The sequence below is a fragment of the Triturus cristatus genome, chromosome 12, assembly GCF_964204655.1.
Source record: "Triturus cristatus chromosome 12, aTriCri1.1, whole genome shotgun sequence".
NCBI classification, from domain to species: Eukaryota; Metazoa; Chordata; class Amphibia; order Caudata; family Salamandridae; genus Triturus; species Triturus cristatus.
In genome coordinates this window covers 303,808,129-303,821,800 of record NC_140595.1, presented here as the reverse complement: position 1 = coordinate 303,821,800, position 13,672 = coordinate 303,808,129, and the positions used below count along the sequence as shown (strand labels likewise).

Here is a 13,672-nt window from a genome sequence, read left to right as displayed (position 1 = left end):
AAGAACAGTGTCACAGATGTATTTAATTGGAATATAGAAATGCCTGAGGAAGTGAGTCTGTGGTGTGCTTAGGAACTACGAAGACCTTACAACCCAGCAATTCTTAGGGAGGATGGGCAGGAGACATTTCAGGACTGCAAGTGTGGTAGGTCTAAACCACCCTAAATAGCCTTGTGCCATCCAATACTTTGCTAAAGCATATTCATCCTGTTTCTCGCCCAAAAGGGAACTGATGTTTTTCAACTTAATTGTTTGGTCAGTGTTCCATTAGCTAAGACTAGCCCTTACGGTTCCTGAAACAAGACAGTTCGAGGATGTGACTGGACACTAGACAAAGTCCCAATATCACAGTTGCAATGGAAACTGGTGGGTTTGTGTGGGTCCCACAGCCAACCTGTGACCTTAACTAGCCATTCATATTCCTTTAAAGTTTGGTACCTCAAGGGATCTGCCTTGGATGATAATTCCATTCCAAATACCAGGGGTCGTATTACAAAGTTGGTGGTCAGTTTAATAGGTTAATGGCGCTCTAACGTAGTATGCAAAACTATTAAGTGAAACGTGGTGTGTGTGCGGTGCAAAGAGGTAGGGAGAACTACCCCTCTCCCCAACAAGCGGACAGAACCGCAAACAAAGTACACAAACATCCCCTGCACACGCCTGCAGTGTAAAATGAGAGTTACCTAGTAGTAGTAATAAAACAATCTGCTGTTTGGTCTTTCGCTTAGTTTTAATGCTTCTTGTCTTTTTGTGCTCAGTCCCTATTGTATTCCAATGGGACTTTTTACAGCCTTAGCCAACGCGTGTTTCGTAGCGAATCTCATGATAGTATTCCGCAACTTCTTCAGGGATAAACTCCTGTGTTTCAAGTCCTCAGTTTCGGTTGTATTTCTGACCCGAAGGTAATCAAAAAGCGTGTCCCTGTATCCGGGAATCAATTGCTAAGTCATTGAGCCTCATCCACGTAAGTTCTTGCCCAAAATATTGAGTAACCTGAGACGTTACCAAGTAATAATTCTCGTACTTGGTTTCATGTGCGATCAGTAAGTTGAATTTACAGTTGTCCTTATTGCCAACTATGAGGGCTTGCGTGTCTTTTCTTTAACGTTTCCTATGCCCTGCATGTGTGGTGCTGCTACGTAAAGCCCGATACGGCAGCCGCTCTGCTCCCGAAAACCTGCATGTACGTCTAATACCGTAATATATTTTGAACGCAGAACTGTACTTGTCCTCTTTCTATTTACCCTCTATATTAACGGGCTTGATAAGTATCTTTTCAGTTTTTGTCTGGCTGTACCAAAAGCGGGCTTGCGTCATATACCAGACCTTCTGTACAGCTGGTGGTGCTAGCTCAGACCTTGCTTGGCCTCCAGAGGCTTTTTGACAAATTTGGTCTCTTTGTGGAGGATCTAGACCTTATTATTAATCAGTCGAAGACAAGTAATGGTTCTAGGTCCCAAGAAACGTAAAATGTGACATTTCTTTGTGAACTGCTGCAAAATCACATTTGTTCCCACCTTTCCATATTTGGGGGTTTTGTTTAATGATAGGGGCAATTGGAACTCTATAGTGAGTAACAGGGCGGCTGTTTTTGCAAACTCTATCGAGGCCCAATTCAAGTTTGCCTCAAAATTAGGAGGAGACCCCCGAAAGAACTAGTTGCAGTATATAAGGTGAAATATGTATCGATTGCTACCTATGGTACAGGGGTATGGGGTCTGAGGGCATTCAGAAGATGGTTATTTGAAAAGGTTGTCATCCATCCCTCAGAGTTACGGTAACTGTTCAGAGCGGAGTATAGATTGCATCACTGATTATATTAAGCTACGACCCCATGGAAAGGGGCACTTTAAACCGCTTAGTATTTCGAGATTGCTTAAGTACAAGCAATGCCTTGAAAATACCCTGATTAGCATACATAAAGGAACTCAGCCTTGAGTTGAATATGCCCAAGTTATATAGTGAACCTGAGTCTCTCACCTCTGTATGCAAATACACAGTTAGATTAAAATTATTTGCCATGTGCCGGTAAGAGAGGGAGCATACAGAGACTGTGAAAAGTACAGTTCCAACGTATATGCTTATTCGGACATGTCTAGACATCTAGCCCTATCTTATTTGGGTCGGAAACAGCAACATAGGATTCCGTTGATGCACCTCAGATTGAACACAGTGCATCCTTAAGTTGTTTTTCGAATAGCTCCGTCTTATATCAGGCAATTGCCAGTGTGTCCATGTAACTCTCATTCCCAGCAAGCAATTTGTAGTGTCCGAGGATATGAATAAGTAGGAGGCAGGTCAAGTAGTTAAGCAAGTGGATTTATTGGCACCTCATCCACCAACAGCTCATCTCCAACTCCCACTTACAGAACCCCCACGATAGCCCTTCTGATTCCACACTGGAATCCATGCCACATTCTGACCTTCTTAGGTCATAGACCAATCAGCTCCACAGTACATTGCCACACATCTTCCCCCTCAACAATAATAATAACAAAATTGCAAATGGTAATAAACAAAAGAAAGTATCACACAAAATCAAGATAGAGAGTAACATGTTACTAAAATGAACAGAAAAAACTTCACAGTAAAACATTAACATGTGACATATGCATATGCAAATGGGCCTCCCCACACTCAACAGAACCAACCTATGACCTAACATAGTCCTTCATATACAGAGGAAGTCTGCGCACCCTTTGACTTCTTTCCCGGATGCCCCTCAAGACCCCAGGCAAATTAGAACCAGAGGACAAAGGAACAGAGGACCCAGGACCGGAGATTAACCTGTCGCTATCTGCTTGACCAACAGAAACAACAGGATTAACCACTACAACACGACTCTTGTTCCAAATCCTGCCATCACTTGTTTTAACAGCGTTGTTGAACACCTTAACCACAGGTCTTACATTAGTATATTTCGACCAAGGTTGACACCCCACAGGAGCTCTTATCTTAACCAAATCCCCAACCTTCACCACCTGAAATTGGGCACCTTTCTTATCATCAACATAACATTTCCTCAAAGACTGCTTCTCTATCTCTCTATCCCTCCACCTCCCTACCTGATTATCAACAAAACCTTTGTTTAACCTCATCCAACCAGGACACAACAAAGTATTAGGTACTCTCCCTTTAAATAACTCAAAAGGAGATCTCCCAGTAGTTGAATGAGGGGACACACGGTAAGCCAAAATTCTATCTTGAAGAGATTCCTTCCAATTCAACCCACTAGCTCTTGCCAACTGAATACTCTCCTTAAGAGTCTTGTTGACCCTTTCTATTGCACCATTAGCTTCGGGATGATATATGGCACACCTTTTATGTTGAATACCGCATCTCACCATAAAATCTTTGAACTCACCAGAGGTAAACTGAGGCCCATTGTCCGAAAGAATACTGTTAGGAAAACTTTCTCTGTTGAAAATCTCTTGCAAAAACCTGATGACACACACCGTAGACACATCCCTAACAGCACCTACCTCAACCCACCTAGAGTATAAATCCAGAACCACTATTAGATATGGAGTGTCACAAACCCCATGCAAAGGACCAACAATGTCAATAGAAACCTCATCCCAAGGATGATCAGGTAACTTCCTGCACACCATTGGGGTTTGTTTAGTCTTCAAAATCTTATCACTAGCACAGCATTCAGGACATTCTCGAACCAACCTCTCTATCTCCATATCCATGCCAGGCCACCAAAACTGCAACCTCAACAGTTCCTTAGTCTTGACAATCCCAAGATGACCAATATGGGCAAAATTGAGCAATTTCTCTCTAATACCCAACGGCGGAACCAACCTCATGCCCCTCGAAAGTAAGCCGTCCACCACAGAAAGCTCATCAGAAACTAAACTCCACGGTTTCTCCAACCGTTTACCTTCCCTCAACATCACCATCACTCTTGAAATTTCATCATCCTTTTTGATCTCCGTATTCCAATCCTCTTGGGTGACAGTACCATCCGTGATTTCACAGACATTAACCACCTCATTATCTTCCTCACCATCCTCCTCATTGCTCCCTTTAAGATCAACCAACCTAGAAAGACAGTCAGCAGACCTATTGACCACACCTGGAATGTAATCAACTTCAAAATTAAATTCTTGTAAAGAAATAATCCATTTCCTTATTCTAGAAGAAATGGAGTCCAGACCTTTCTTAGAAAACACCTCCTTTAAGGGCTTATGGTCCGACAAAACACAGACCTTTACACCCCACACCAGATTTTTAAACTTCCTTAAAGCCCAAAATATAGCTAGGGACTCTTTCTCTATAACTGAATAACCCCTTTCAGACCCTCTTAGGCACCTTGAAGCACAAGCAATCAAGCAATCCACTCCATCCTTCTTTTGAAGCAGCACTGCCCCCAACCCTTTTTCACTAGCATCTGTCATAATAACCGTCGGATCACTAGGCACAAACGCATGAAGAGCTGGCGCTTTACTCAACTCCTTCTTGATCAAAAGGAACTCCTCCTCGCACTCACTTGACCACAAAAACTCCGCATTTTTTACAGTCAATTTACTCAAAGCATGAGTTTTACTTGCATAACCAGGGATAAATTTACCGTAAAACTCTACTATACCAAGAAAAGAAAGCAATTCTTCCTTGTTAACCGGCACAGAAACATTCATGATGGATTCTACCAACTCCTTCTTGGGAAAAATTCCATGTCCAGTTATACAATGTCCAAGATAATTTACCTCCTGCAACCCAAATTTACACTTATCTTTCCTAAGAGTAAGACCCGCTTCCCTTAGGCGTTGCAAGACAGCCAAAACCCGACAATCATGCTCTTGTAAGGTGTTTCCAAAAATCAAAAGGTCATCCTGATAGCATTTAACTCCACTAAGACCTCTGATAATGTGTGACATAATTCGTTGAAACACAGAAGCCGCCGACACAAGCCCGAACAGCATTCTACAAAATTTAAAAGTACCCATAGGAGTAACAAAAGCCGTGAGATCCTGGGAGGAATCATCTAACACAACTTGATGGTACGCCGAGGCCAGATCAAGAGTTGAAAAGAATTTCGCCCCACCCAACGTACCAACCATCTCATCAATGTTCGGTAAGGGAAACTTATCCACTATGACTTCTTTGTTCAATGCCCTCAAGTCAATGCAAAGTCGAATTTCGCCAGTGGCCTTCTTGGCCACGACTATCGGAGCCAACCACTCTGTGGCTTCAACCGGTACAATTATGCCTGCTTTCACCAATTTATCTATCTCCTTCTGAACACCAGCTTGTTCATTCAACGGAATCCTCCTTACTTTTGCCACTACAGGTACCGCTCCTACTCTCACTTTGATGTGGTGTTTGTATCCCTTAAGACACCCCAAAGTATCCTTAAATATGTCAGCAAACTGTTCTACAAACTTGAGAGAGGTATCCCCAACCGCTTGTACCTGTACCTGTGGAGAGGCATTTGGGTTTAACCATACCCCCAATAGACGTTGATGAGGCCAACCCATAAGAGAATCACCCCGCTTAGCAACATATATCTTCCCCGCGATCATCTTCCCACAAAGTTCAATGGTGGCCACAAAATATCCAGACATTTTTATAGGTAAACCACCATACCCCATGGGAGAAAGGTCATTCTTGAAATATTTCACCTTATTGACAAAATGTTGCATAAAAACATCCTCTCCAATAATTGTCAGGTGCGAACAGGAATCAAACTTAAAATTAAGGGGTACCCCTTCTATATCCACCACATGAGAAGGGTGATCACTTATACTCGCATCAACTTGAAATGTGACAACCTTTACTTCAGGCTGATTCCTTGCAGTTACACTGTTATCTTTATTGCCTTTACCCTTGCAACATTTAGCGAAATGCCCTTTCCGACCACACATGTTGCAGATGGCTCTCAGTCCCGGACAATAAGGTGAATTAGCAAAATGTCCAAAACGTCCACATCTAAAACACACAGGTTTTCCTCCAACAGGAGAACTGATTACATTGCTAGGCATAGATATACTAGTATCTTTACCCTTAACCTCCCTCTTTTGTACTTGACATACCACTTCTTCTATTTTATTTTCAACCACAGTACTTTTACTCTTTTCTTCACTTTTACACTTTTCTTCATTCAACTCGTCCACACACTTCCTCATGTGCTCAACTTGCTTGGCAATAGTAATAACCTCCTCAAGTGGAGGTTCATCCTTCAACCAGAGTTCTTTCCTGATATCATCATGCGCACACCTCAACACAAACTGATCCCTAATCCTCTCCTCCACAGCAGAACCAAATTTGCAAGAAGAAGCAAGCTTCCTCAGAGCCGAAACATACTCCTCAACCGACTCCTCAAGTGGATTTATTGGCACCTCATCCACCAACAGCTCATCTCCAACTCCCACTTACAGAACCCCCACGATAGCCCTTCTGATTCCACACTGGAATCCATGCCACATTCTGACCTTCTTAGGTCATAGACCAATCAGCTCCACAGTACATTGCCACACAATTATACACGTTTGATTCTTTTGTGCCCATAAGAAGATACCTGCTACCCATACTAAAGAGAGCTAACTTTCGTCAATGCAGACATATGCTGCTATATATTCGATTGGTGCCATCAGCACATGTGTGCTGGGCACTTGCAAATTTTATGCAAACTGGGAAAAGAATGAGGAACGATTTGTGATCTAGAATAATTTGCCTTTGAATTATATGATTTACATTTGATGCTGTTATGGCTAGGTGGACCATTTTATTTATATCTATGAATTATTATGGTGTTTAGTATATGTCAGTATGTCTTGTTTGTATCAGGATGCTAGACATTTTTATTGTGTTATATATATTTATGTATTTGCCTCTCTTTTGGTTAAAAGTTGTTGGATTTTTACTGACTCAATGCAGACCTGAATACCAGGAGAGAGCACATGCTCGCTATATTACTGGTCACAAGAATTAACCATTCAGTGGTTACAACCTCATCAATAAATAACATTTTGCTTTATGTATTTTTTAGAACAGTTTAGTGAAGCTTTACCTCACACTTTGCCGAGATGGATAAAACAACATCCCAACTTAAACATTACAGAAGGCATAGACGGGTCATGTGCTGACCCTTGATTTTATACCCACATTTATGTCGCAACTCGCACCATCCTTTCAGGCTCAGATAAATGTTATTCTCAGACCCTTCCTGGAAACTAGTCTGCCATTACAAAGAAACCCAGGTTCCGTTTTGTGGTGGGGCAACAATACATTATCACAGTTGCCTCAGGAATCAATTATATGAATGCAACAAATGGGACCACAGTGAGTGTCAATGTCCTCAGCACAATGCCCCAGAACCCAAAGACCTCAACTACGCTTCAGGGGCCAGTTGTTGTATTGGAGAAGAAGGACCCCTGGTTTATAGCGCCCATATCCATCAATCATTGAGGCCTTAATGTCCTCATTGATATGGGTTGTGGGCATATGGTGATTAAAGGAAATATAGTCTCCGTCACACTTTTATGACCAAGGACATGGATGGTAAGCTGTCATGAAGACTTCACACATTACACCACATCCAACAACCCTATTCAAACAAAAGAGAAAACAGTTTATGTCCGGGTGGGGAAATTCCCACACTACCTGAAGAAGTTGCTTGCCTTCGGTACTGCTCTCTCTGATGGGTACTGTTAGAAATCTACTCCGCTCCCACACCGGTAAGGGTTGGGGGTAACGGAGTATTTCCAGGACATACAGTGGTAGCTTGGCTCGAGTGGTCAGGAATCAGGCACCGTGCTAAGCATACGACATACCCATACAATAACCATGCGTGCATCCGTTCCAAAAACGACTCTACACCGTAAAAATTATGAAAATATCTTTCTTTATCTTCTTTTTCTCTTAGTTGCTGATTAGATAAATAATACACAATCACAATATACAAAACTTTTTAAATAGTGCAGGTCAAATAAATACTGGCTTAATGATTCAATAAATAGGGGTGATCATAAATATTAAAGGCATAAATATAAGTGCAATACATACAGGCAATTAAATATTCTGAGGCAATAAATACTGTAAACCAATAAATATTGTGCATCAATAAATACTGTGAAGCAATAAATAGGTTACATACAATAAATACAGTGCCCCTAATAAATAATTAAAAGCTGACAGTGACACTCATAGAATCAGATCACATTTGAGTTCCTAAGGGCTGATTTGGCCCAGGCACAGCTTGTGGGGATGTGGAAGGCTTGAGGGTGTCTACTCCCTGGCTTGGACAAGGCTGAGGCCTAAACTGAGGTAGATCAAGGGGGGAATACCAGAGACCTGGCTCTCTCACTCTACACAACCCCTCTAAATTAGTCTCAGCTCTCCCCTGGCACAGTCCAGCTGGTTCCAGCACCTCTCTAACCCCTAGAGTAGTCTCTTAGGATTCCACAGGGCCTTTGGCGCCCTCTACTCCACTTACTGCCCTTTTTCTGATGCTCTGACGCCGCTGGAGTCGGGTCGACGCCGTGCGGCGGTTCCGGTTCGATGTCGGCGGCCTCGGCACAATGTCAGTTCCTGACGACGCCGGTAGGCGGCTCCGGTTCGATGTCGGCGGCCTCGGCTCGATCTCGACCTCCGATTCGATGGCGTCGGGCAATCTTGACTCGATGTCGACTTCGGGCGGCTCCGGTCCGATGGCGACCTCAGCTTCGATGACGTCGGCCGGCCTTGGCTCGATGTCGACTTCCGGCGACTCCGGAGTGCGATCCTCACTCCCGACCTCCGGTGCTCCTCTCCTCAGGTTTCCGGCGACTCCGGAGTGCGACCTCCACTCCCGACCTCCGGCACGATTCTCTCAGGTTCCGGCGACTGCGGAGTGCGATCTCCACTCCCGACCTCCGGTACACTTCACCTCGGTCTCCGGCGACTCCGGAGGGCGGACTTCACTCCCCCGTCGACACCGCTCACTCGACCTTGGTTAACTTCCTCCTCGACCTCTGGTACTCCTCACGTCCTCTGTCGGCGCCCTCTCACGATCTCTGGCGGCTCTGGGTACGACGTCTGCTTCTCCAGTCAGCGCCGCTTCTCCACCTCAGGCTCCAGGTCTCCAGGCTACTCGACGTCCGGCTCCAGGGAAACCAATAAACAGGTCAGGTACTTGCTTCCTTGACTTCTAAGGCCTGTTCCTGCTGTCCAGGTCCTTAAGATGGTTTTTCTTACTTCTTCCCACACAGGGCTCCAGGCCGGGCTCAGTCAGTAGGGACTAGTATCAAGGGTGGGTTTATGGACCCCACTCCAGGCACAAGTTTCCACCCCTGCTGCCTCACTCCTTCCTCCTTCAGGTTTCTGCTGCTCTCTCTTCACCAGTCAGGTGCCAACCGCCAGCTCCAACTGCCAACTCTCTGTCTTAGCTTCCCAACATTCTAAACCGCCTCCAACGGTCACAGGGTTCTGGAATGTTCTGGAAGGTGCTGGTAGGTTCCAGTGGATGCTGGTGATGTCACAGGTGGCCACCATTTTGTGCTCCAGGCCCTCAGACAGAAGTTTCAGGGGTAGATAAAATGGCTCCCTGAATCTGCAGCAACACGAAAAAGTCTGGTGGTTCCCAAAAAGGAAAAATTCAAACAGGGTTTGAGGCAAAAGTGGGACAAAATAAATAATGATGAGGAGGGACCACCCAAAGGGCTGACAGGTCTAACAGGTACTCTATCGAAAGACAGATTTCTCCCCTAACAATACTCCCTAGGTGCCAGACGTTCAGGAAACCTCAGCAATGCTTCTGCAAACCCTTGGGTGGTGCTGTGTGGCTCCTCTCTACTCCGGAAGCGATGGAGTGGAGTTTAGTTGTTATACACTAGTTTCGCCATTTAAACTGACAATATTTCTTCATAAGTGCTAACATTGAAAATGGATATGCCTATTTCTTGTGAGTTAACTTTAAAACTGTTTCCCGCACCATTCTGAAACTGGCTATGTGTTCACCTAAATCACCACAACTATTGGGAGTTTTCAAGCAGGCTCTCGGTCTGCAATCAGCAGTCTGTTCTTCTACCAATTCTATACACACTGAGAATGGGTGCAGACCATGGGAGTATTAGTGCATTGGGTCTACTAGATTTGTTAGTGGCGTCGGATATGATGGATTATTATATATTATATTGTTTATAAAAAACCCACTGAAAATGATAACAGCAGCAAAGTGCTACCAGTGAAATCAAACAAAGGGAGGATCAAACCCAGCCAAAATTGAGTCACCCTCCAGAAATGGTAAATTATTCAGGCTTTCTCTACTAGTCGCAGAAAAGTCAAAATAATGTGATGCTCTGCCACAGTTCCTCAAAGCCTCTGATCTCATGTAGCCTCAAGCTTGTCTATTCTTCACATAGTCAATGGATAGAAACGCTCTTTTTCTTTTGAACAAAACATTCCTGGATCTTGTCACCTTTCCGGCATGGATAATATCAAAATAAGCATGTGACTCTACAGTGGATCCCAAGTTGCAAATATCACTCTGACCTTTACCTTGCTGGTTCTTTACTAGAAAGGATAATTAATGTTGAAGACTGGGCAATATTAAAGAGACCATCACCAGGTACATTTATGTCTATACCATGAGAATGTTAACACTCTACCCACCTGGCCTCTTATTTAGGAAAAGAATTTGGGTCCCAGGGAGAAGACCTCTTGCTACAACGTGGTGGGTAGGGTTAGTGACATCCCACTGCACGCACTCCCTCAGACACTGTTAAAGCAAAGGGGTGAACAGATGAATGCTGCCGGAGTGGAGATGCTCCTACAACTACAAAGAAGGTGGCTTTCTGGAGTTGGGATGGCAGCAACTTCAAAGTTGGATTAGCCCGCCCACAGATCCAAAATTTGCTTACAACGTTCTGGTGGAGGTAAAATGAAACACAAAACAAATGTACCATGAATGTACATTTTTAAAAGACTCACTCTGCTGTTCCTTACCTGTTATTCACCATTAGGTGCCAAAGTTAATTCATTTTAACATGTATTAACAGTATTACCCAGTCCTCAAGGATGAACACACATGACTTTTATTAAACTCATGTTTCTGTTCAAAACATACAAAAGATCAATACAGAATAGGAAGGCGGACGAGAAGGATAGCAGTACCTGCTCTGCCCCCAGGCAGTGAGCCAACACAGGAAGCAAGCTGCCATCACTTATACACAGGCACACGCTGTCAGCTTTCAGCACCTGTGAAAAGAAAATAGGACATTTTAACACCTGTCCCCAGAGTGAGACGCTTCATAAAGGAAATTTTCAGAAGGAAATTTTAAGCATGTATATGGGTTAATGTTAAGGTTGGGCTTTGTATAATGGAAGTGTTGAGGTGTTTTCTCAAAAGGAAAAATATGCAAAAAGAAGACAGAACCTATAGAATTCAGTCAAGCTACCCTCATCTGTTTTGCAAACACAAGTGCCAGACACTCAAATGCTTACATGGTGTGGAAAATGTGTGAGAAACCTGGAAGACATACTATTTCCTCGCCCAGCACTTTCTAAACCAGCTATCGCTCCTAAAAAACTTATAACTGATTATTTTATGGTGCGCCCCAGAGTTTTATCGACACACTAAATCCCTTTACATGTTTTAATCTTGATTCAATGGATTTATTCTCAGTAGGGATTTTGTGCAAGAATGGCTCTTATGAGTAATGATTTTATCTTAAATGTGATGTCTATTACGACTACTGATCTTAAGGCTGTATCGACGGTGCTATTATTGCAAGGGTTTTAAGTAACTGTGCAAAGAAAGTAATACTTTTTCAAATGTTTTCTCACAAGTGCTGCCTTTTTCTGTGGATTACTACAGACATGGGGGCATCAGTTGCATGATTATGTGATAATAAAATAAATGTGCATGCAGGTGTAATTTTAGCAGCAGCTACACTCAATCAAAAAGCAAAAACAGATTTAAGTGGCACTCTCTATGTGTTCTCTTGTTGTGTAGAGATTGTTACCAGGGCCATCAAAGGGAGGGGGAAAGGTGAGGAAGTCATGGCTGCCTGATCTTGGTCTTGCACTTTGCAGGGCCCAGGCTTGCTACTGAAAAATGTATTCATGTAAAACCTGTTCTTTGACTAAAGCAATTAATGGAGGCCACCTTCTGATAGCACCATAAGCTGGAGTTACTTTTCTAAATAGACTAATTGGCTTTTTTTAAGGGGGTGTTCATGCTGCCAAAAACACAGAGGGGCGTGCATGACGTTTTGGACCTGGGCCCTACAAATTCTTCTGCAAGATCTTGTTCTTACTCAATAAGCTGGCATTAACAATGAAAAAAGTAGTATTTACTTGGGACCCTTGTGCTCTGTGTATGCCTGTGTTAGTCATAAGGCAGCAGAATGACCTCTGGCGCTAGATGCACTTAACGAACTAGCAGAAGCTGAACAAGATCTTACTGCTATGAAAAACAACCGTTTTACATCCACAAAATAAATTCTGCTGCACGAATGAGCGATGATAAGCAGTTCAAGAGTCTCCTCTTTAGGACTAAAAAGGCTCTGCTGGTTTCTTGGTTTTGTGGTAAAATGTATAAATCGCTTTTGTTGGTAAAAAGACTGAAGGACTACCGTGAATGTATTCAATCTAAAACACTTAGAGCGTGTAGTGCATGGAGTGGATGGGTCAGGTGACATGCTTATTTTGCTACTCATATTCAAATTGGTGGCCTAGCCGTTGATTGAGTACACAAAGCAAGTAAAATGTATCAGAAAAGAGATTGCGTTTATTACTGAAAGGAAGAAAGAAAAAAAGAAAAAAAATTATTGTTAATGACAATAATGCAAATCAAACTTAGGAGTTACACATAAACATCAAACACAGCACTAAAACACATCTCAGGAAGTTGTACCTCACTTACAAGCGCTCTTCCTCCTAATTACCTCAATCTTTCCTGAAAGCTGGATTACTGGGATCTGGTTTAGACTGTTAACAGCACGGTACATAATACTGGTGTCTCTAGTAGTTGTGGGTCCTTACTGTCAAAGCCCAAAGTGGGAGAAAAGAAAACAATGCTAAGTTGTTACAGGGTTCATGCCATCGCTTTTGCAGTACGGAGAGGGGATATGAACAGTGGACACTAGCATCCAATTGGCATCTTATCTATTTGTTCAGGCCCCAAGGAATAGCGTCTCCTACCCAAGTCGAAAATCCTCATCTCACATTGAATACATAACATCGAGACATGGTTCAATAATCCACTCAATCATGGACTAAGTGTGTGAAAGTAGGCCCTTTAAGCAGATGTTCCCCCATTTTTTGCCCCCATTTGGACTACTAGATGCTGGTCTTCGACTTGGATAGTGCACTGAAGCCTGCTAACCAGGCATCAGTGCCAGTTCTCTATTCTTAAAACTGATGTATGTGAACTGGTAACCCCAATCGGCAAGGACTTTAACCCCCTCATCAGTCTCAGGTATATGGTACCAGTGGTACCCAGGGCATGGGTGTTGAAGAGTTCACCAGAGCCTGTAGCACTGTTTGTGCCACCCTGAGTAACCCAAGTAAATTGATGACAGCAGGCCTGCCATTATAGACTGCAAGAGCACTGCAAACTGCTTGAACTCGACTTTGCCCCCACCATGTGAGGCAAGCCAATGCATTAATTTTAATATATGCCAGTCACTCGTAGGGAAGGCCTCCTGAGCCCAGGAGGCAGGGTGGATTATATAAAAGGTGTGGA

At 43.4% G+C, this 13,672-nt stretch overlaps 1 protein-coding gene across 2 annotated transcripts in view; it reads right to left on the bottom strand.

Annotated features, from left to right (window-relative positions):
- Positions 1-13,672, bottom strand: part of PRMT7 (protein arginine methyltransferase 7) — a 654,823-nt gene that overhangs the window by 327,603 nt on the left and 313,548 nt on the right. For both annotated transcript variants that reach the window (XM_085637728.1, XM_085637727.1), the window contains exon 11: positions 11,098-11,181. In XM_085637728.1, the coding sequence (XP_085493854.1) occupies positions 11,098-11,181 (84 nt within the window). The remainder of the gene's footprint in view (positions 1-11,097; positions 11,182-13,672) is intronic.